Below are 21,024 nucleotides of genomic sequence, written 5' to 3'. Positions count from 1 at the left end.
CCTAGGGATTGGCAGAGAGCATGCATAGTTCCTTTGTATAAAGGCAAAGGGGACAAAAGAGAGTGCAAAAATTATAGGGGGATAAGTCTGTTGAGTATACCTGGTAAAGTGTATGGTCGAGTTATTATTGAAAGAATTAAGAGTAAGACGGAGAATAGGATAGCAGATGAACAAGGAGGCTTTAGGAAAAGTAGGGGGTGTGTGGACCAGGTGTTTACAGTGAAACATATAAGTGAACAGTATTTAGATAAGGCTAAAGAGGTCTTTGTGGCATTTATGGATTTGGAAAAGGTGTATGACAGGGTGGATAGGGGGGCAATGTGGCAGATGTTGCAGGTGTATGGTGTAGGAGGTAGGTTACTGAAAGCAGTGAAGAGTTTTTACGAGGATAGTGAGGCTCAAGTTAGAGTATGTAGGAAAGAGGGAAATTATTTCCCAGTAAAAGTAGGCCTTAGACAAGGATGTGTGATGTCACCGTGGTTGTTTAATATATTTATAGATGGGGTTGTAAGAGAAGTAAATGCGAGGGTCTTGGCAAGAGGCGTGGAGTTAAAAGATAAAGAATCGCACATAAAGTGGGATTTGTCACAATTGCTCTTTGCTGATGACACTGCTCTTGGGAGATTCTGAAGAGAAGTTGCAGAGATTGGTGGATGAATTTGGTAGGGTGTGCAAAAGAAGAAAATTGAAAGTGAATACAGGAAAGAGTAAGGTTATGAGGATAACAAAAAGATTAGGTGATGAAAGATTGGATATCAGATTGGAGGGAGAGAGTATGGAGGAGGTGAATGTATTCAGATATTTGGGAGTGGACGTGTCAGCGGATGGGTCTATGAAATATGAGGTGAATCATAGAATTGATGAAGGGAAAAGGGTGAGTGGTGCACTTATGAGTCTGTGGAGACAAAGAACTTTGTCCTTGGAGGCAAAGAGGGGAACGTATGAGAGTATAGTTTTACCAACGCTCTTATATGGGTGTGAAGCATGGGTGATGAATGTTGCAGCGAGAAGAAGGCTGGAGGCAGTGGAGATGTCATGTCTGAGGGCAATGTGTGGTGTGAATATAATGCAGAGAATTCGTAGTTTGGAAGTTAGGAGGAGGTGCGGGATTACCAAAACTGTTGTCCAGAGGGCTGAGGAAGGGTTGTTGAGGTGGTTCGGACATGTAGAGAGAATGGAGCGAAAGAGTGACTTCAAGAGTGTATCAGTCTGTAGTGGAAGGAAGGCGGGGTAGGGGTCGGTCTAGGAAAGGTTGGAGGGAGGGGGTAAAGGAGGTTTTGTATACGAGGGGCTTGGACTTCCAGCAGGCATGCGTGAGCGTGTTTGATAGGAGTGAATGGAGACGAATGGTTTTTAATACTTGACGTGCTGTTGGAGTGTGAGCAAAGTAACATTTATGAAGGGGTTCAGGGAAACCGGCAGGCCGGACTTGAGCCCTGGAGATGGGAAGTACAGTGCCTGCACTCTGAAAGAGGGGTGTTAATGTTGCAGTTTAAAAACTGTAGTGTAAAGCACCCTTCTGGCAAGACAATGATGGAGTGAATGATGGTGAAAGTTTTTCTTTTTCGGGCCACCCTGCCTTGGTGGGAATCGGCCAGTGTGATAATAAATAAATATAAATAATACAGAAGACAGGGTTCATATGTCCTGGACATGTTAAGTTGGTGAAGGGGACATCACATAACACCATTCCTCATACTGAATACTACCTTCAACACACTACATATGCTCATTGGACTTACCATGCCAAAATCTGTTTTCTTTATATTAACCCTTTCAGTGTCGCAACCCCTGCTCGCAAACTTGCTCCCAGGGTCGAAGAATTAAAAAAAAATATATTATCTCATCAATTAATAGAGAATCTTTCTCCAAAGGTAATGAAACCAAAAATACAAAATTTGATGGAAAACTTACAAAATTATGCTCTAGCAAATTTAGCAGTCTCAGTGATATTTGTGTTGGCAATTTTGCCCACTTTACACTCTATTTTGCTGTAGGTTTAGCGCTTCATTTTTTATTATAATAATACGTTCTGTTTTTGGCCATTTCCATTGTTCCAGTCAACCAAACTCATAGCTATTTCTCTAGTATTCCTTCTTTACCATCAAAAGAGTACAATAAACTGCCCATGTACCTATTTCAACTGCCCAATTAAGTGATCAGAAATTGGTAATTTGGCCAGTTTTAGTCAAAATTCAACAATTGCCAGTTTGAAAATAGGGTCCAGAATAAAAAGTGTAGACATTCCTGGCACTAAATAAACATTTCCTCCACTCATCAGCCACATCTCCAGGCCCCTCATATTTTCATTTTTAATTTTTATTCACACAAAAAATAGATTTATTGTTATGCAGACTATTGCATTATTGTAATAATTGTGTAAATAATGTCAGTGTATTCCTAAATGTGTATTAGACTGGCCAGTTGGATGTGTATTGGACAAGTGTATTCTATGTGTAATATTTTTGTACAGCTAACCCTCCACTTTTTGCGAGCTTCGAACATTCGCGGATGCCCAGCCCCGATGTTTTGATGTGTTTTATGATTGCTTGTGGTTCAATAGGTTAAGGAAGCAGTATTGTTAGGCTAAGTAAATGCTATTATTATATTTTCCTGCAATATATTTGCTCATCAAAACATTTGCGAACGCTACAATACAGTATTATTATATTTCCCTACATCATATTTGCACACCAAACGTGTGAATTTTCAAGATTCACGAGGCTCTTGGTCCCCTAACCCTCACGAATGTGGAGGGCCTCCTGAACTCTGGGATACTGGCAAAAATCAAATATTTCCATTACTTAGAGCTCAGTTTCAAGTTACTTTCAGTCCTGATCTCAGTAGTAGTACCAGTTCCTAGTAACCAGTTACCAGTAACCAGTGTACCAGTAGATGACTCACTACCAACCGTCTGTGTGAATCACTATTATTCATATTGCTGCTGACCATAGCAGGATTTCAAACACCCCTCACCCTGTAGGCACTTGTGAGTCAGTCGAAGATAGGGAGCAGAGAGAGGTAGGTCGGCTGTTGGCGCTTCCCATACTTCCCATTATTATACGTACTACCAGCCTACGTGAGTATTTTTACCCATCCATGTAATCGAAAACCCACATGACACTGAAAATCATCTCTTGTTTCTCTAATATATTTTCCATTCTGTCAAATGAAACCAAAAAACCCAAGAATACAACTATAAAAACAATTCGAAAATAGACCACAAAGTCGCTGTTCTAACCCTTAAACGGTCCAAACATATATAAACGTTCTCTCGCGTAGCACCCCAAATGTATATATACATTTCATTTGTCATTCATTCAACATTGGCACAATAGGCCTGAGTCGCCTAGACATGAGAGAATGTCTAGGCGACATGCTCTTTTTTCCTATAAAAAAAACTATTTTTTTTTTCCTCAACATATTCGGGGCGCTCTTTGCAGGTGAACGTATATATACGTTTGGACCGTTTAAGGGTTAAACCAAAAACACAGAAGCAGTTTTTTTCTCGTGCACTGTGTGCTGCAGATTTTTTTTTTTATATGGTGCACACTTACCACATAGACCCTTCCCTCATATCTAGGCCCAAATTTACCGCTCATAGCATCATACTACGGGACCAACACTAGCTGCAAAGTCATGATGCAGTGGGGCTGACACTGAAAGGGTTAAAGCCTTTCTTATGAAAGTCGATGTAAATTAGTTTAGTGATACATGCTTTGTTATATAAAAAAGCTAATTTTGAAATAATTCCTGATAAGGCAGTAAGCATCTGGTTGATATTCATAGTAAAAATTCTTATTCCAGGTGAAAACAGGACCATTTGCTGAACATTCTAACCAATTGTGGAATATCAGTGGTGTCCAGTCATGGAGTAAGATTAACCAAGGCTTGATAAAAATGTATAAAGCTGAGGTTTGTTCCTTGTTTTACTTTGAATTTTATAAAAAAAATTTTTTTTTTAGTTTTTGGGAAGCATTTTATATCCCTTAAAACTTCTGTGGGCTGTAAAATATTGTATGACAAGTACTTTTTTAATAAATTTCTTTGCTACCAATTACAACTTGACTGCTGTCTATTCCTGAGGCACTGAGAAGAAAACAAGACACATTCGCCAGTAAGCAAAAGTTGCGTGTCCTATACAAAAATGTTCATCAGTCTTTGACACGAGACTAGTTTGATCAGAATGGTGTGGTTGTTTACTGAGATATTGTTGCAAACATTTGTAGGCAATCTTCTCAGAAGTGACATTTGGCAAGTTTGTTTTTCTTCTCACTCCTCATATAACCTCCTACAGGTTTAGTGCTTTCTCATGAATATAACTAGGGATGTGCCAAAGTATCAGTATTGGCTGATTTTAATGATTTTGGTATAGGTGAGTTGACTAATTTTTGTTATTGGTACCATTATTAGTGGGTATCTGCTAATTTTGATGTAATTGGTGTCAGTACTGGCAAAAATTTTGTCATCATTCCATCCCTAAGAAAAAGTTTTGAAGTGAGATTAACAAGTTAAGAAAGCCTAGAGAACAAATGGATTTGTCAGTTAAAAATAGGAGAGGAGAGTTATTAAATGGAGAGTTAGAGGTATTGGGAAGATGGAGGGAATATTTTGAGGAATTGTTAAATGTTGATGAAGATAGGGAAGCTGTGATTTCGTGTATAGGACAAGGAGGAATAACATCTTGTAGGAGTGGGGAAGAGCCAGTTGTGAGTGTGGGGGAAGTTCGTGAGGCAGTAGGTAAAATGAAAGGGGGTAAGGCAGCCGGGATTGATGGGATGAAGATAGAAATGTTAAAAGCAGGTGGGGATATAGTTTTGGAGTGGTTGGTGCAATTATTTAATAAATGTATGGAAGAGGGTAAGGTACCTAGGGATTGGCAGAGAGCATGCATAGTTCCTTTGTATAAAGGCAAAGGGGATAAAAGAGAGTGCAAAAATTATAGGGGGATAAGTCTGCTGAGTATACCTGGTAAAGTGTATGGTAGAGTTATTATTGAAAGAATTAAGAGTAAGACGGAGAATAGGATAGCAGATGAACAAGGAGGCTTTAGGAAAGGTAGGGGGTGTGTGGACCAGGTGTTTACAGTGAAACATATAAGTGAACAGTATTTAGATAAGGCTAAAGAGGTCTTTGTGGCATTTATGGATTTGGAAAAGACATATGACAGGGTGGATAGGGGGGCAATGTGGCAGATGTTGCAAGTGTATGGTGTAGGAGGTAGGTTACTGAAAGCAGTGAAGAGTTTTTACGAGGATAGTGAGGCTCAAGTTAGAGTATGTAGGAAAGAGGGAAATTATTTCCCAGTAAAAGTAGGCCTTAGACAAGGATGTGTGATGTCACCTTGGTTGTTTAATATATTTATAGATGGGGTTGTAAGAGAAGTAAATGCGAGGGTCTTGGCAAGAGGCGTGGAGTTAAAAGATAAAGAATCACACACAAAGTGGGAGTTGTCACAGCTGCTCTTTGCTGATGACACTGTGCTCTTGGGAGATTCTGAAGAGAAGTTGCAGAGATTGGTGGATGAATTTGGTAGGGTGTGCAAAAGAAGAAAATTAAAGGTGAATACAGGAAAGAGTAAGGTTATGAGGATAACAAAAAGATTAGGTGATGAAAGATTGAATATCAGATTGGAGGGAGAGTGTATGGAGGAGGTGAATGTATTGAGATATTTGGGAGTGGACGTGTCAGCAGATGGGTCTATGAAAGATGAGGTGAATCATAGAATTGATGAGGGAAAAAGGGTGAGTGGTGCACTTAGGAGTCTGTGGAGACAAAGAACTTTGTCCTTGGAGGCAAAGAGGGGAATGTATGAGAGTATAGTTTTACCAACACTCTTATATGGGTGTGAAGCATGGGTGATGAATGTTGCAGCGAGGAGAAGGCTGGAGGCAGTGGAGATGTCATGTCTGAGGGCAATGTGTGGTGTGAATATAATGCAGAGAATTCATAGCTTGGAAGTTAGGAGGAGGTGTGGGATTACCAAAACTGTTGTCCAGAGGGCTGAGGAAGGGTTGTTGAGGTGGTTCGGACATGTAGAGAGAATGGAGCGAAACAGAATGACTTCAAGAGTGTATCAGTCTGTAGTGGAAGGAAGGCGGGGTAGGGGTCGGCTTAGGAAAGGTTGGAGAGGGGGGGTAAAGGAGGTTTTGTGTGCGAGGGGCTTGGACTTCCAGCAGGTATGCGTGAGCGTGTTTGATAGGAGTGAATGGAGACAAATGGTTTTTAATACTTGACGTGCTGTTGGAGTGTGAGCAAAGTAACATTTATGAAGGGGTTCAGGGAAACCGGCAGGCCGGACTCGAGTCCTGGAGATGGGAAGTACAGTGCCTGCACTCTGAAGGAGGGGTGTTAATGTTGCAGTTTAAAAACTAGTGTAAAGCACCCTTCTGGCAAGACAGTGATGGAGTGAATGATGGTGAAAGTTTTTCTTTTTCGGGCCACCCTGCCTTTGTGGGAATCGGCCAGTGTGATAATAAAAAAAAAAAAATCCATCCCTAAGAATAATAATAATAATAATAATAATCCAAAATTAACTCTTGTAACCCCAAGGGGCATAAAATACTTATCACCTTATAACTTGCTTCTCATAGCCCACATTGACTTTAGCCCATGCAATTCTGAAATATAAGCATTACTGCTACTCATTGTTGAGCTTTAGTTTGCCCAGATACACCTAACTTATTCCCATTCACTCCTCATTCAAACATCCCTTTTCTTCCAGCATTTATTCATCATAAGGTAGAGCCAGAAAGATTTATTTTACCTGCTTTTGAGATCTTATTCTTATTTTCTGTACATTTGAAAGTGAACTCAAAATTTTAGAAATACAGTCAACCCTCTATTTAGTGGACTAATTGGAGAATCGGGTGGTCAGTAATAGCAATTGTGGTATATAGAGAAAAGATTGTTTTGTTGTGATGGTAACAATAATGAGCAATTCTGTGACCAGTGGACTTTGTCCATCATTACCAAATTCATAGATCCAATGGATTTTTTGTATTTCTAAATGTAGGTTGTTAAATGGTGGGTTTACTGTATAAAATATTTATGGTGCTACATTACATGTTTACAAATATTTTAATATATTCTTACAGGTTCTTCACAAATTTCCTGTTGTTCAGCACATGCTGTTTGGGAGCATCTTATCAATATCTCCTGCAAAAGAGATTACATATCACCCTCCAGGGACAGAGATATCAAGTATGAGAAATCCTTCAATGTCTAGTGCAACTGGTGGACAGGGATTTATGCCTCCACGTGCGAGTGCTGTGGCTTCACAAGGACGAGTATCAATGACAGATCGGATGCCTGTACATATAAGCCAAATGAGTAAGATGCCTCAAGATTTGCCTTTTAATGACATCTCATCTGTTATGCCTCCAGTTAGTAAAACACCTCAAGGATTATCAACAGTGGATAAAGTAAGCTCTAACATGCTCACTACCAGTAAAACAAGTTTACCTTGTGCAGAAGAAAGACATCCAGCAATGTCACCACTAAATTCTTTACCTCCTGACATATTTCCAAAGGCCACAAAACACACACAGTAGAGGCCACATGAACACTGGAAATGTGTGCACTTCTGTATAGTAGTAGTTGCCAAATCAGAATTGAAAATACGTACTCCATAATCATAATTTCCCAAGTATACAGTACACTTAAAATTTCTTGATATACTGTACACGATAAAAGTGAGAAGTACTTGCTGTTTTTGATCAAGATTAAAGTACCGAATATAAATTTTGTGAAAGAGTGAGACACTATAATTTACTATAATACATACAATTAAATTCAGTTCTGTGTAAAGTAACAAATTATGTTGGTCCCTATTGTCCAAACTTAGGACAGTGCTCCTTAGGAGAGGTTCTTTGATGCCAGTGAGAAGCTCTTGGTCCAAGGAATTGTATCTGACCTCCCTGTCCCTGCATTGAACCTGATTACCTCCCATTCCCTGGTAATACGGCCTAAGCCTAGAGTCCCAGTTCATTCATTTGATAATTGTTCATTAGAACTTGTCTGGGGATTACTGTATGTTTAGGTTGATACAAGTCAGTAGGCATGTAAATCAACTGAAAGAAAGTGGAAATGCATCACCCTCACTACTTTTAGTAGGGGGTCCTGAAAAATAATCTTGGCACTGGCCCTTTTGCTTCTAATTCTGCCAAAAATCATCCCATTAAAATAGTAGATACAAAATACGTTAGGATGAGCAATAAAAAACGATAAATCCTGTTATATTTAAGTGTTTACAAAATATGCATATGGGTATAATCTGTCAGGGATAGGAAGCACATAACTGGTTTTTCAAAGTTCCCACTACTTGAGGTTAGTTTATGCCCATGTGGTCACTCATCCAGTTTCTGGCCAGATCCAATGGTCTAACAGTGACACACATTCACAACTATTTATTAGCAAAAATGGACATAAGAAATAAATCTTTTCCCTAAAAATGGCTAGTTGATTGTAATTTGTAATAACATTGAACTTATTCAATAAATATTGATGCAGAAGATTTTACCTTTTGAATCCCAATAATTACTTTATATAATATTAATACAATAAAAAAAAAAATAAATGTTAACTGCAAGTGTATTGTACAAGGTGACTTGTAAGATCCTTACTAGCAAAAGCAGGAAGATTTAATATCCAAAGGTACAGTGGTAAACAAGAGGATTCATGGAAGACATGGAAACAAGAGAAAATTTAAAAACTATGATATACACCATTAGGGTTAAAGCTTTGTATGTGTATAATAATATCTTTATTTACTACAAGTACATGTACATGGTATACAGGCCTAGTTGATATCAATGACATACTACTGTATAGAAAGTCACTTGTTATGCAGAGCATTTCAGGCAAATTAGGTCAGTTTTGTCCCAGGATGCAACCCACACCAGTCGACTAACTCCCAGGTACCCACTTTACTGATGAGTGAACATAGACAACTGATGTAAAGAAATGCCCAGTGTTTCCACCCTTGCTGGGAATCGAAGATATGCATTAGGAATGAGTGGTAATGACAGGATTGATACTATTGTAAGTTATATACAGCCTCTCCTCACTTAACGACGGAGTTCCATTCCTAAGACCACGTCAGTAAACCAATTCACCGCTAAGTGAGGAGCATACAATTATGGTAGTGGGTCTGTGTCAACTATCTTTGATATTGTTTTAATGTCACCTTTGCCCCATTTATAACATTTCTGGTATATTATTTTTAAATGTTTATACAATAGTGTACTGTATATTGTAATAAACAGAAGAGGAAATCAACTCTAATATACATTATTTAGGTATGCATACTGGTCAGAGAGCCCATCATAAGTCTGAGTCGTCAGTAAACAAGTACATCACTAAGTGAGGAGAGGCTGTAATTATAATTAATAAATTAGTTTATCACGAAAAAACCACCAAACCCATATGCGTCATTTAGCACTGCTTGAATTTACGAAAGGGCAATTTTGCAGATTTGTGTTTTTATAAATACTTATACCATATATACTTGTAAAATATTATATTCATAGATAGTGCTAAGATCATGTTGGTCATTCAGCTTTAGTATATACTGTATATAAATCAAACTAGTTAAAATATACACAGTCTACTTTCCATTATCAAAAGAAAACACACTGACCATTCTAGATTGGAAGGACAACAGAAAAACTTGCTAATGTATGGCCAAATGATAAATACCTGAATGGACCAATGTGGTGAGAAGTTTAAGCTTAGTATTAATATTATTACAATCAAAAAGAAATGCTAAACCCAAAGTAGCGGAAATGTTCGATTTTTGCCGATGTTCAATGAATTTTCTTGTGTAAGTCAAGTTGGTTAACTTTATTAAGTGTATTTTAACCTAACCACTCTGTAATGCGGCAAACTCAATAATCTGGCACACTACAAGTCCCAATGATGCCAGACCTGTATACTGTATTTGTACACGAGCAGTTAAAAGAAAAATACAAACTTTGCTTCTTAAAATTAATAAATACATTACATTTTCAAAAATACTAATATGGTTAGCATAAATAATTATGGAACTGTACTCACTTATAAATAAAAAGTACAGGAAGGCCCCACTTATACGGCGGGTTAGGTTCCAGGCTACCGCCGTAAAGCGGAAATCGCCGTAAAGTGGAACACCCTTTTTTTCCACTTATAAATGCATACAAACACTAGATAACAAGTTTACACTAACATATATTAAGTTAGCAATAGAACCAGGCATCAAAAAACAATAAAAAGGTACAATACACACATAGTGCACTCATTACTTACCTTAAAATATTTATAGTCTTAATCTAGGGTGAGACAAGTAGTATTTATTGTAAGAAATCAAGTGTGGTATGTATTGTAATAGCCTCACCAAAATGGAGTTTTGGAGAGACTTAGTGCTTACTGAGCTCATGGAGAATGTAAACAAACATGGGGCACGGTGACCGTATTAGAAAGTCAGGTAGCCTCATAATTTGAAATGTCCGTATTAGCGGAACGCCGTAAAGTGAAACGCCGTAAAGCGGGGCCTTCCTGTATTGTAATAAAAACACCTAAAGTTTTTACTATAGATTCTTAATATAATGATTATGCAACCAAAAGGCATCATTTTGTTTACAAAAAATTTGGCGAGATTCACACAGTTAATGTAAAAAATTACCTCTAATCATGGAAAATATACTAAACACATATGTCATACAGTACTGCACAAAAGCAAACATCAGAAGGTAAAGTTAAGAAAAAATTAATTACAGATAAATAACAAAAAGGCACAATACTGTGACTGGAACAATACATAAATAACCCACACATAGGAGAGAGGAACTTATGAATTTGTAAACGGTCCACGTCGGATCGAAATGTTGTCGTAAGCTCCTCTCTCCTATGTGCGGATTATTTGTGCATAATTACAGATTCTCATTTACTGTACATAAAATTATAATAATCAAATTAAGGGTCACACAGTGCTTCTTTGTACTTTAAATCATTTATATCAAATGTGCCATACAAAAGAACATTAGTCTTACAAAAATAATAACACACAAATGCATCAATTGTGCTAAACAGTATTGGTATTACAAAAAAAAATAAAGGGACTAAATCAGTTTGAGCTCCTCAACAAGAGCCCTTGACCAGCACAATATAACATCAATGTACAGTTTAACCTTAAGCTGCCAGTCTGACGTAAGTGTTCCCTCAGTGCTGGTGATTTTGGAAAACAAAAAATAACTTTTAGCCTGCCAAAAAATTTTCCCTGATTTTTAAGTGCAATAAAACAAAATTGAGCAAAATCTGATTATTACTTAGAGATATGAATATTTGAAGATGACTGTGATCAATTTATGGCAACATGAGTGATTGATGAGTGAAGGATATTGTTGCACTTTAACAAGTTTTTTACAGTTTTCAGTTTTTCTAAATTTTTATGTATCACATGTTTACACCTGTATCTTTTTTTTTTTTTTTAACACGTTGGCCGTTTCTTATTGAGGCAGGGTGGCCCAAAAAGACAGAAAAACCCACTTTCATTTAGTGTTATCGAATAACAGATTTAATGTAAACAAATGTAAATGGCATTTACTGGCTCCCTCAATGCCCTATACACACTTAGTTTCTCAGATTTAGTCCTTAACAAGCCAATTGGGACCATTTTCAAGGCCCTAGAATTTTGGCATAAATTTACCTATAGTGAGTAACATACACTTTCTACAAAAAACACTTTGCTATCCTCTCTAAATCTAAATTCATCCAGTATAAATTCATTGCCAAGAGCTTTATTCTGGTTAGATATTTCAGCTAACACAGGCAACCCTTCCTTGTAGCATATACTGTACTATAGCAATGCATTGCCAAGTTTGAAATTGAGACTGCTCACAGTTTTTTAATATGTACAAATAGGATTTTCAGTTCACTGGACTTAAGTCCTGGAAATGGGATATTGGCAGTTTGGAGAGACATCTAAACTGTCGTATTTGAGCGCCTCTGCAAAAACAGTGATTATATTATGTATGAGCAATGGTAAAAGTGTTGATGATGAAAGTTTTTTCCTTCTTCTTGGGTTTTTCTTTCTTTTTGGGTCACCTTGTCTGGGTGGGAGACGGCAGATGTGTTAAAAAAAAAAGGATGTGAACCTCTGGATAAAAAAAAAAAAAAAAAAAAAAAAAAAAAAATTCAAGAGTAAAAAAAATATGAATTCCCAGAAAACGACAGTTGAAAGACAAGGGCAAAGTGGTGTATCACTAAAAATGTTTTGATAAATATTTGTAGCTGTAAGCATCTATAAATTAAAATAATACTATTTGTCATCAAAGTGACATCATGCATCCCAGTCTAAGTTACACTTTTTCATGAAAATACCGTCCTCTCCTACACACCCTTAGAGGAGATGTTTTCTGTGTTATTGTCTACTGTAATCACAAAAAAATGAGCTGCTTCTGGTATATTTATTACTTTACTGTACAATACCACTACAAAAAAATACCATACAATGAATCTTAATTTCTAAAATATAAAAAAAAATAGAAGACAGTGTACAGGTTAAAGCTACATTTTTCTAAAGCCAAATTAATTTTTATGTATAGTTTATATTAAAAGTTTCAGAAATGAATGTACATAGTTTGCAAGTGTAGCACAGCTACCAGGTTTGATCCGTCTTCTGTTAATGGTAGCAAAAATATTATACGTACTCTGCAATGCTTGTTTAACAAAATGATAATTACCACGAAAGCCAAGTCAAGAAGTTTGGTTCAAAAACATTACCATATATATATATATATATATACATTATTTTCTTATAGTCGGACTTGAGTCCTGGAAATGGGAAGTACAATGCCTGCACTTTAAAGGAGGGGTTTGGGATATTGGCAGTTTGGAGGGATATGTTGTGTATCTTTATACGTATATGCTTCTAAACTGTTGTATTCTGAGCACCTCTGCAAAAGCAGTGATAATGTGTGAGTGTGGTGAAAGTGTTGAAGGATGATGAAAGTATTTTCTTTTTGGGGATTTTCTTTTTTTTTGGGTCACCCTGCCTCGGTGGGAGACGACCAACTTGTTGAAAAAATATATATATATATATATATATAGTGAGGCTCAAGTTAGAGTATGTAGGAAAGAGGGAAATTATTTCCCAGTAAAAGTAGGCCTTAGACAAGGATGTGTGATGTCACCGTGGTTGTTTCATATATTTATAGATGGGGTTGTATTATTATTATTATAATCAAAAAGAAGCGCTAAGCCACAAGGGCTATACAGCGGATGGGGTTGTAAGAGAAGTAAATGCGAGGGTCTTGGCAAGAGGCGTGGAGTTAAAAGATAAAGAATCACACATAAAGTGGGAGTTGTCACAGTTGCTCTTTGCTGATGACACTGTGCTCTTGGGAGATTCTGAAGAGAAGTTGCAGAGATTGGTGGATGAATTTGGTAGGGTGTGCAAAAGAAGAAAATTGAAAGTGAATACAGGAAAGAGTAAGGTTATGAGGATAACAAAAAGATTAGGTGATGAAAGATTGGATATCAGATTGGAGGGAGAGAGTATGGAGGAGGTGAATGTATTCAGATATTTGGGAGTGGACGTGTCAGCGGATGGGTCTATGAAAGATGAGGTGAATCATAGAATTGATGAGGGGAAAAGGGTGAGTGGTGCACTTAGGAGTCTGTGGAGACAAAGAACTTTGTCCTTGGAGGCAAAGAGGGGAATGTATGAGAGTATAGTTTTACCAACGCTCTTATATGGGTGTGAAGCATGGGTGATGAATGTTGCAGCGAGGAGAAGGCTGGAGGCAGTGGAGATGTCATGTCTGAGAGCAATGTGTGGTGTGAATATAATGCAGAGAATTCGTAGTTTGGAAGTTAGGAGGAGGTGCGGGATTACCAAAATTGTTGTCCAGAGGGCTGAGGAAGGGTTGTTGAGGTGGTTCGGACATGTGGAGAGAATGGAGCGAAACAGAATAACTTGAAGAGTGTATCAGTCTGTAGTGGAAGGAAGGCGGGGTAGGGGTCAGCCTAGGAAAGGTTGGAGGGAGGGGGTAAAGGAGGTTTTGTGTGCGAGGGGCTTGGACTTCCAGCAGGCATGCGTGAGCGTGTTTGATAGGAGTGAATGGAGACAAATGGTTTTTAATACTTGACGTGCTGTTGGAGTGTGAGCAAAGTAACATTTATGAAGGGGTTCAGGGAAACCGGCAGGCCGGACTTGAGTCCTGGAGATGGGAAGTACAGTGCCTGCACTCTGAAGGAGTGGTGTTAATGTTGCAGTTTAAAAACTGTAGTGTAAAGCACCCTTCTGGCAAGACAGTGATGGAGTGAATGATGGTGAAAGTTTTTCTTTTTCGGGCCACCCTGCCTTGGTGGGAATCGGCCAGTGTAATAATAATATATATATATATATATATATATATATATATATATATATATATATATATCTAGGTAGTAGGTTGGTAGACAGCAACCGCCCAGGGAGGTACTACTGTCCTGCCAAGTGAGTGTAAAACGAAAGCCTGTAATTGTTTTACATGATGGTAGGATTGCTGGTGTCCTTTTCTCTGTCTCATGAACATGCAAAATTTCAGGTACGTCTTGCTACTTCTACTTACACTCAGGTCACACTACACATACATGTACAAGCGTATATATACATACCCCTCTGGGTTTTCTTCTATTTTCTTTCTAGTTTCTTGTTCTTGTTTATTTCCTCTTATCTCCATGGGGAAGTGGAACAGAATTCTTCCTCCGTAGGCCATGCGTGTTGTAAGAGGCGAATAAAATGCCGGGAGCAAAGGGCTAGTAACCCCTTCTCCTGTATATATTACTAAATTTGAAAGGAGAAACTTTGGTTTTTTCTTTTGGGCCACCCTGCCTCGGTGGGATACGGCCGGTGTGTTGAAAGAAAGAAAGAATATATATATATATATATTATATATATATATTATATATTATATATATTATATATATATTATATATATATTATGGTAGTAGGTTGGTAGACAGCAACCACCCAGGGAGGTACTACCGTCCTGCCAAGTGAGTGTAAAACGAAGCCTGTGATTGTTTTACATGATGGTAGGATTGCTGATGTCTTTTGTCTGTCTCATAAATATGCAAGATTACAGGCATGTCTTGCTACTTCTACTTACACTTAGGTCACACTACACATACATGTACACATTTATTTATACACACTCATCTGAGTTTTCTTTGATTTTATCTTAATAGTTCTTGGTCTTATTAATTTTCCTTTTATATCCATGGGGAAGTGGAATAAGAATCTTTCCTCCGTAAGCCATGCGTGTTGTAAAAGTCAACTAAAATGCCGGGAACAATGGGCTAGTAACCCCTTTTCCTGTAAAGATTACTAAAAAGAATAAGAAGAAGAAAATTGTCAAAGTGGGAAGTCTGAATGTGCGTGGATGTTGTGCAGATGATAAGAAAGAGATGATTGTGGATGTTATGAATGAGAAGAAGCTGGATGTCCTGGCTTTAAGTGAAACAAAGCTGAAGGGGGTGGGAGAGTTTCAGTGGAGAGGAATAAATGGGATTAGGTCAGGGGTTTCAAATAGAGTTAGAGCTAAAGAAGGAGTAGCAATAATGTTGAAGGATAAGCTATGGCAGGAAAAGAGGGACTATAAATGTATTAATTCAAGGATTATGTGGAGTAAAATAAAGATTGGATGTGAAAAGTGGGTTATAATAAGCGTGTATGCACCTGGAGAAGAGAGAAGTGTAGAGGAGAGAGAGAGATTTTGGGAAATGTTGAGTGAATGCGTGGGGAGTTTTGAATCAAGTGTGAGAGTAATGGTGGTTGGGGATTTTAATGCTAAAGTGGGTAAAAATGTTATGGAGGGAGTAGTAGGTAAATTTGGGGTGCCAGGGGTAAATGTAAATGGGGAGCCTTTAATTGAGCTATGTGTAGAAAGAAATTTGGTAATAAGTAATACATATTTTATGAAAAAGAGGATAAATAAATATACAAGGTATGATGTAGCACGTAATGAAAGTAGTTTATTAGATTATGTATTGGTGGATAAAAGGTTGATGGGTAGGCTCCAGGATGTACATGTTTATAGAGGGGCAACTGATATATCGGATCATTATTTAGTTGTAGCTACAGTTAGAGTAAGAGGTAGATGGGAAAAGAGGAAGGTGGCAACAACAAGTAAGAGGGAGGTGAAAGTGTATAAACTAAGGGAGGAGGAAGTTCGGGTGAGATATAAGCGACTATTGGCAGAAAGGTGGGCTAGTGCAAAGATGAGTAGTGGGGGGGTTGAAGAGGGTTGGAATAGTTTTAAAAATGCAGTATTAGAATGTGGGGCAGAAGTTTGTGGTTATAGGAGGGTGGGGGCAGGAGGAAAGAGGAGTGATTGGTGGAATGATGAAGTAAAGGGTGTGATAAAAGAGAAAAAGGTAGCTTATGAGAGGTTTTTACAAAGCAGAAGTGTTATAAGAAGAGCAGAGTATATGGAGAGTAAAAGAAAGGTAAAGAGAGTGGTGAGAGAGTGCAAAAGGAGAGCAGATGATAGAGTGGGAGAGGCACTGTCAAGAAATTTTAATGAAAATAAGAAAAAATTTTGGAGTGAGTTAAACAAGTTAAGAAAGCCTAGGGAAAATATGGATTTGTCAGTTAAAAACAGAGTAGGGGAGTTAGTAGATGGGGAGATGGAGGTATTGGGTAGATGGCGAGAATATTTTGAGGAACTTTTAAATGTTAAGGAAGAAACAGAGGCAGTAATTTCATGCACTGGTCAGGGAGGTATACCATCTTTTAGGAGTGAAGAAGAGCAGAATGTAAGTGTGGGGGAGGTACGTGAGGCATTACGTAAAATGAAAGGGGGTAAAGCAGCTGGAACTGATGGGATCATGACAGAAATGTTAAAAGCAGGGGGGGATATAGTGTTGGAGTGGTTGGTACTTTTGTTTAATAAATGTATGAAAGAGGGGAAGGTACCTAGGGATTGGCAGAGAGCATGTATAGTCCCTTTATATAAAGGGAAAGGGGATAAAAGAGACTGTAAAAATTATAGAGGAATAAGCTTACTGAGTATACCAGGAAAAGTGTACGGTAGGGTTATAATTGAAAGAATTAGAGGTAAGACAGAATGTAGGATTGCGGATGAGCAAGGAGGTTTTAGAGTGGGTAGGGGATGTGTAGATCAGGTGTTTACATTGAAGCATATATGTGAACAGTATTTAGATAAAGATAGGGAAGTTTTTATTGCATTTATGGATTTAGAAAAGGCATATGATAGAGTGGATAGAGGAGCAATGTGGCAGATGTTGCAAGTATATGGAATAGGTGGTAAGTTATTAAATGCTGTAAAGAGTTTTTATGAGGATAGTGAGGCTCAGGTTAGGGTGTGTAGAAGAGAGGGAGACTACTTCCCGGTAAAAGTAGGTCTTAGACAGGGATGTGTAATGTCACCATGGTTGTTTAATATATTTATAGATGGGGTTGTAAAGGAAGTAAATGCTAGGGTGTTTGGGAGAGGGGTGGGATTAAATTATGGGGAATCAAATTCAAAATGGGAATTGACACAGTTACTTTTTGCTGATGATACTGTGCTTATGGGAGATTCTAAAGAAAAATTGCAAAGGTTAGTGGATGAGTTTGGGAATGTGTGTAAAGGTAGAAAGTTGAAAGTGAACATAGAAAAGAGTAAGGTGATGAGGGTGTCAAATGATTTAGATAAAGAAAAATTGGATATCAAATTGGGGAGGAGGAGTATGGAAGAAGTGAATGTTTTCAGATACTTGGGAGTTGACGTGTCGGCGGATGGATTTATGAAGGATGAGGTTAATCATAGAATTGATGAGGGAAAAAAGGTGAGTGGTGCGTTGAGGTATATGTGGAGTCAAAAAACGTTATCTATGGAGGCAAAGAAGGGAATGTATGAAAGTATAGTAGTACCAAAACTCTTATATGGGTGTGAAGCTTGGGTGGTAAATGCAGCAGCGAGGAGACGGTTGGAGGCAGCGGAGATGTCCTGTTTAAGGGCAATGCGTGGTGTAAATATTATGCAGAAAATTCGGAGTGTGGAAATTAGGAGAAGGTGTGGAGTTAATAAAAGTATTAGTCAGAGGGCAGAAGAGGGGTTGTTGAGGTGGTTTGGTCATTTAGAGAGAATGGATCACAGTAGAATGACATGGAAAGCATATAAATCTATAGGGGAAGGAAGGCGGGGTAGGGGTCGTCCTCGAAAGGGTTGGAGAGAGGGGGTAAAGGAGGTTTTGTGGGTAAGGGGCTTGGACTTCCAGCAAGCGTGCGTGAGCGTGTTAGATAGGAGTGAATGGAGACGAATGGTACTTGGGACCTGACGATCTGTTGGAGTGTGAGCAGGGTAATATTTAGTGAAGGGATTCAGGGAAACCGGTTATTTTCATATAGTCGGACTTGAGTCCTGGAAATGGGAAGTACAATGCCTGCACTTTAAAGGAGGGGTTTGGGATATTGGCAGTTTGGAGGGATATGTTGTGTATCTTTATATGTTTATGCTTCTAGACTGTTGTATTCTGAGCACCTCTGCAAAAACAGTGATAATGTGCGAGTGTGGTGAAAGTGTTGAATGATGATGAAAGTATTTTCTTTTTGGGGATTTTCTTTCTTTTTTGGGTCACCCTGCCTCGGTGGGAGACGGCCGACTTGTTGAAAAAAAAAAAAAAAAAAAAAAATATATATATATATATATATAATATATATATATATATATATATATATATATATACACACACATATACACACACACACACAATGTACAAGTATATCCAGGTATACCTTCCAGGTACCCCTCCATAAGATCATTCTGAATGTCATAAATTACAGTATGGCTCTCCTGTATTTCATTCATGTTAATGCTAAATAATTTTAAAATGCTTTAAAATTGTTTCTTCTTTTTCTTGGGTCATCCTACCTTGGTGGGAGACAGCCAGTGTGTTGAAAGAAACTAAGTTTTAGGATGACCAAACATAGGTTGGATAGGATTATGCTATACAGTACTGTACTATATTTCAATATGTAAATTGTATGAAGATTATGTTTGACTGCAAAGTTAGTACAAAATAAAAATGTTGCATATTTCAGTCACAATAATGTATTAATTCAGTATATAAAAAAATTAATTATGCTTATACAGTGGAACCTCTGTTTTCATCATTAATTTGTTGCAGAAAGTTCGACGAAAACTGAAGCAATATTTCCCATAAAAAATAATGTAAATTCAATTAATCTGTTCCAGACACCCAAAAGTATTAACAAAAAATACATTTTATAGAGAATAACTATAGTTTTACATACAGAAAACAATGAGAAATAAATATAAAGGACTAATGAAATGGATAAATGAACATTTAATATCACTTTTACCTTTATTGAAGACTCTTGTTGGTGTATGGACGACATGAGGAGGGGAGAGGAAGGAGAGGTTATTGGTTGGAAAGGGAATCCCCTCCATAAGGACTTCAGGTATCAAGTCCCTATCCGGGGTTAGTTCCCTTCTTTGTCTTTTACTGGCACTGGACCTTTGCCGCACAAAAAAATCTGTCCAGAGAGGTCTGTTTCTGGCGTCTCTAAGATTTGCCTAAAATGGGACAAGGCATTGTCATTGAACATGTTGCAGACATGGCTTACAACAACTTTGTTAGGGTGATATTTCTCCACAAAACTTTGCAACTCACTCCACTTTGCACAACCCTTAAACTGTCCAAACGTAGATCTACGTTTGCACGCGTAGCGCTCCAAACGTAGATCTACCTTTTTTTTTTACATTGTTTCTTATGGAGAAAATTAAGATCGGAGCGCTACGCACACAAACATAAATCTACGTTTGGACAGTTTCAGGGTTAATCACTTCCCGTACATCCTGTCGAGATTGACTGCATGTACGCCATTTTCGTACTTTGCTACGAGCTCTTTCTTCAATTCTATCATGTTTCTCGCCATCTTTATCAAAGGGCTGACACTCAGAACTTCCTTCGGCTCCTTGGTGGCTTATTTAGCAGTCGCACTCAATAAACAAGCACAAAAAACAATGGATTATTACGAAATGTTTTGGATGAATGCTCACATAATGAGAAACAAAGCCAGACTGACTCAGAATGCGTGGGATGCTTTGTGTGGGCGCAGGCAAACAGACACGTTCGGTATGGCGGACCAACGAAAACCGAGGTGATGAACGAAAACTGGGACAATTTTGATGAAAAAAGTTGTCGAAAACCAAATTCAATGAAAACCAGGGCAAACGAAAACCGAGGTTCCACTGTACTATTATTATAAATAATTTTAAGTGATAAACCCATTAAGGGGAGGGATGTGCAGATGTAGGAATGTGCAAAGGTTAAGAGTGGTTACGAGTGTGTAATATTAGGGGTTACTACAGGTGGGGGGTTGGTGCAAGAGTAAAACTGAAATGAAGTTGGTGCGACAGGCAAGTTTCCTTTAAAAAGTCAGAGTCTGCATCAAAGGTAGGACTTATAATGAAGATGTCATGTTTTGGCTATGCTGCACACATTATTGTTTAAGTTTTAGATCTGGTATTAGATTTCCTGAATTAAGAGTTTATTCAATTCTCAGTGATCGCATAGGGATTTTTTTGTTCTTTACGTGTTCATAAAGTCTAGCTAAAAATTCCAATCTCTGGCCGCTACCAGAGTAGATTATCATAACCAGATCAACAGTAAGAAAAACTGGCCAACTCCACACAGGCATATAACAGCATCATTCATTTTAAAATCACTATCTTGGAAGCGTTCATGCTTTATTATACCTAATGTTCATCAAACTTTAACATCTACATATTACTGTTTTTTCGAATCATTCACATCTAATTAAAATATTTATTCATGAAATATTTCAAAGTTTCAAGTGAATAAGATTAAAATATCAATGTATGTAAATTTGCTTCTCAATTTTTTTTTATTTACAGACTTTGGATAATACAATATTCTCAATCAAAATCAGCTTATTCACATTTTTGATAACATGAAGGTCAGAAACAGTATCTTAAAGTTCGTATTACAAGTACTGTAAACAGATTACTA

At 37.8% G+C, this 21,024-nt stretch overlaps 2 protein-coding genes across 11 annotated transcripts in view; both read left to right on the top strand.

Annotated features, from left to right (window-relative positions):
- Positions 1 to 8,515, top strand: part of LOC128685985 (serine/threonine-protein phosphatase 2A activator) — a 53,963-nt gene extending 45,448 nt beyond the window's left edge. For 9 of the 10 annotated variants that reach the window (XM_070083208.1, XM_070083211.1, XM_070083215.1 and 6 more), the window contains 2 exons: positions 3,808 to 3,915; positions 7,098 to 8,515. In XM_070083208.1, the coding sequence (XP_069939309.1) occupies positions 3,808 to 3,915; positions 7,098 to 7,553 (564 nt within the window). In that variant the 3' untranslated portion in view covers positions 7,554 to 8,515. The remainder of the gene's footprint in view (positions 1 to 3,807; positions 3,916 to 7,097) is intronic. The other variant, XM_070083210.1, reaches the window with a different exon arrangement.
- The window catches only part of Ppt2 (palmitoyl-protein thioesterase 2), a 529,716-nt gene that overhangs the window by 212,297 nt on the left and 296,395 nt on the right, over positions 1 to 21,024 (top strand). The gene's annotated exons all lie outside the window — the stretch shown is intronic.

The sequence above is a fragment of the Cherax quadricarinatus genome, chromosome 9 (assembly GCF_038502225.1).
Source record: "Cherax quadricarinatus isolate ZL_2023a chromosome 9, ASM3850222v1, whole genome shotgun sequence".
Lineage (NCBI taxonomy): Eukaryota > Metazoa > Arthropoda > Malacostraca > Decapoda > Parastacidae > Cherax > Cherax quadricarinatus.
This window is presented reverse-complemented; position numbering and strand designations above follow the sequence as displayed.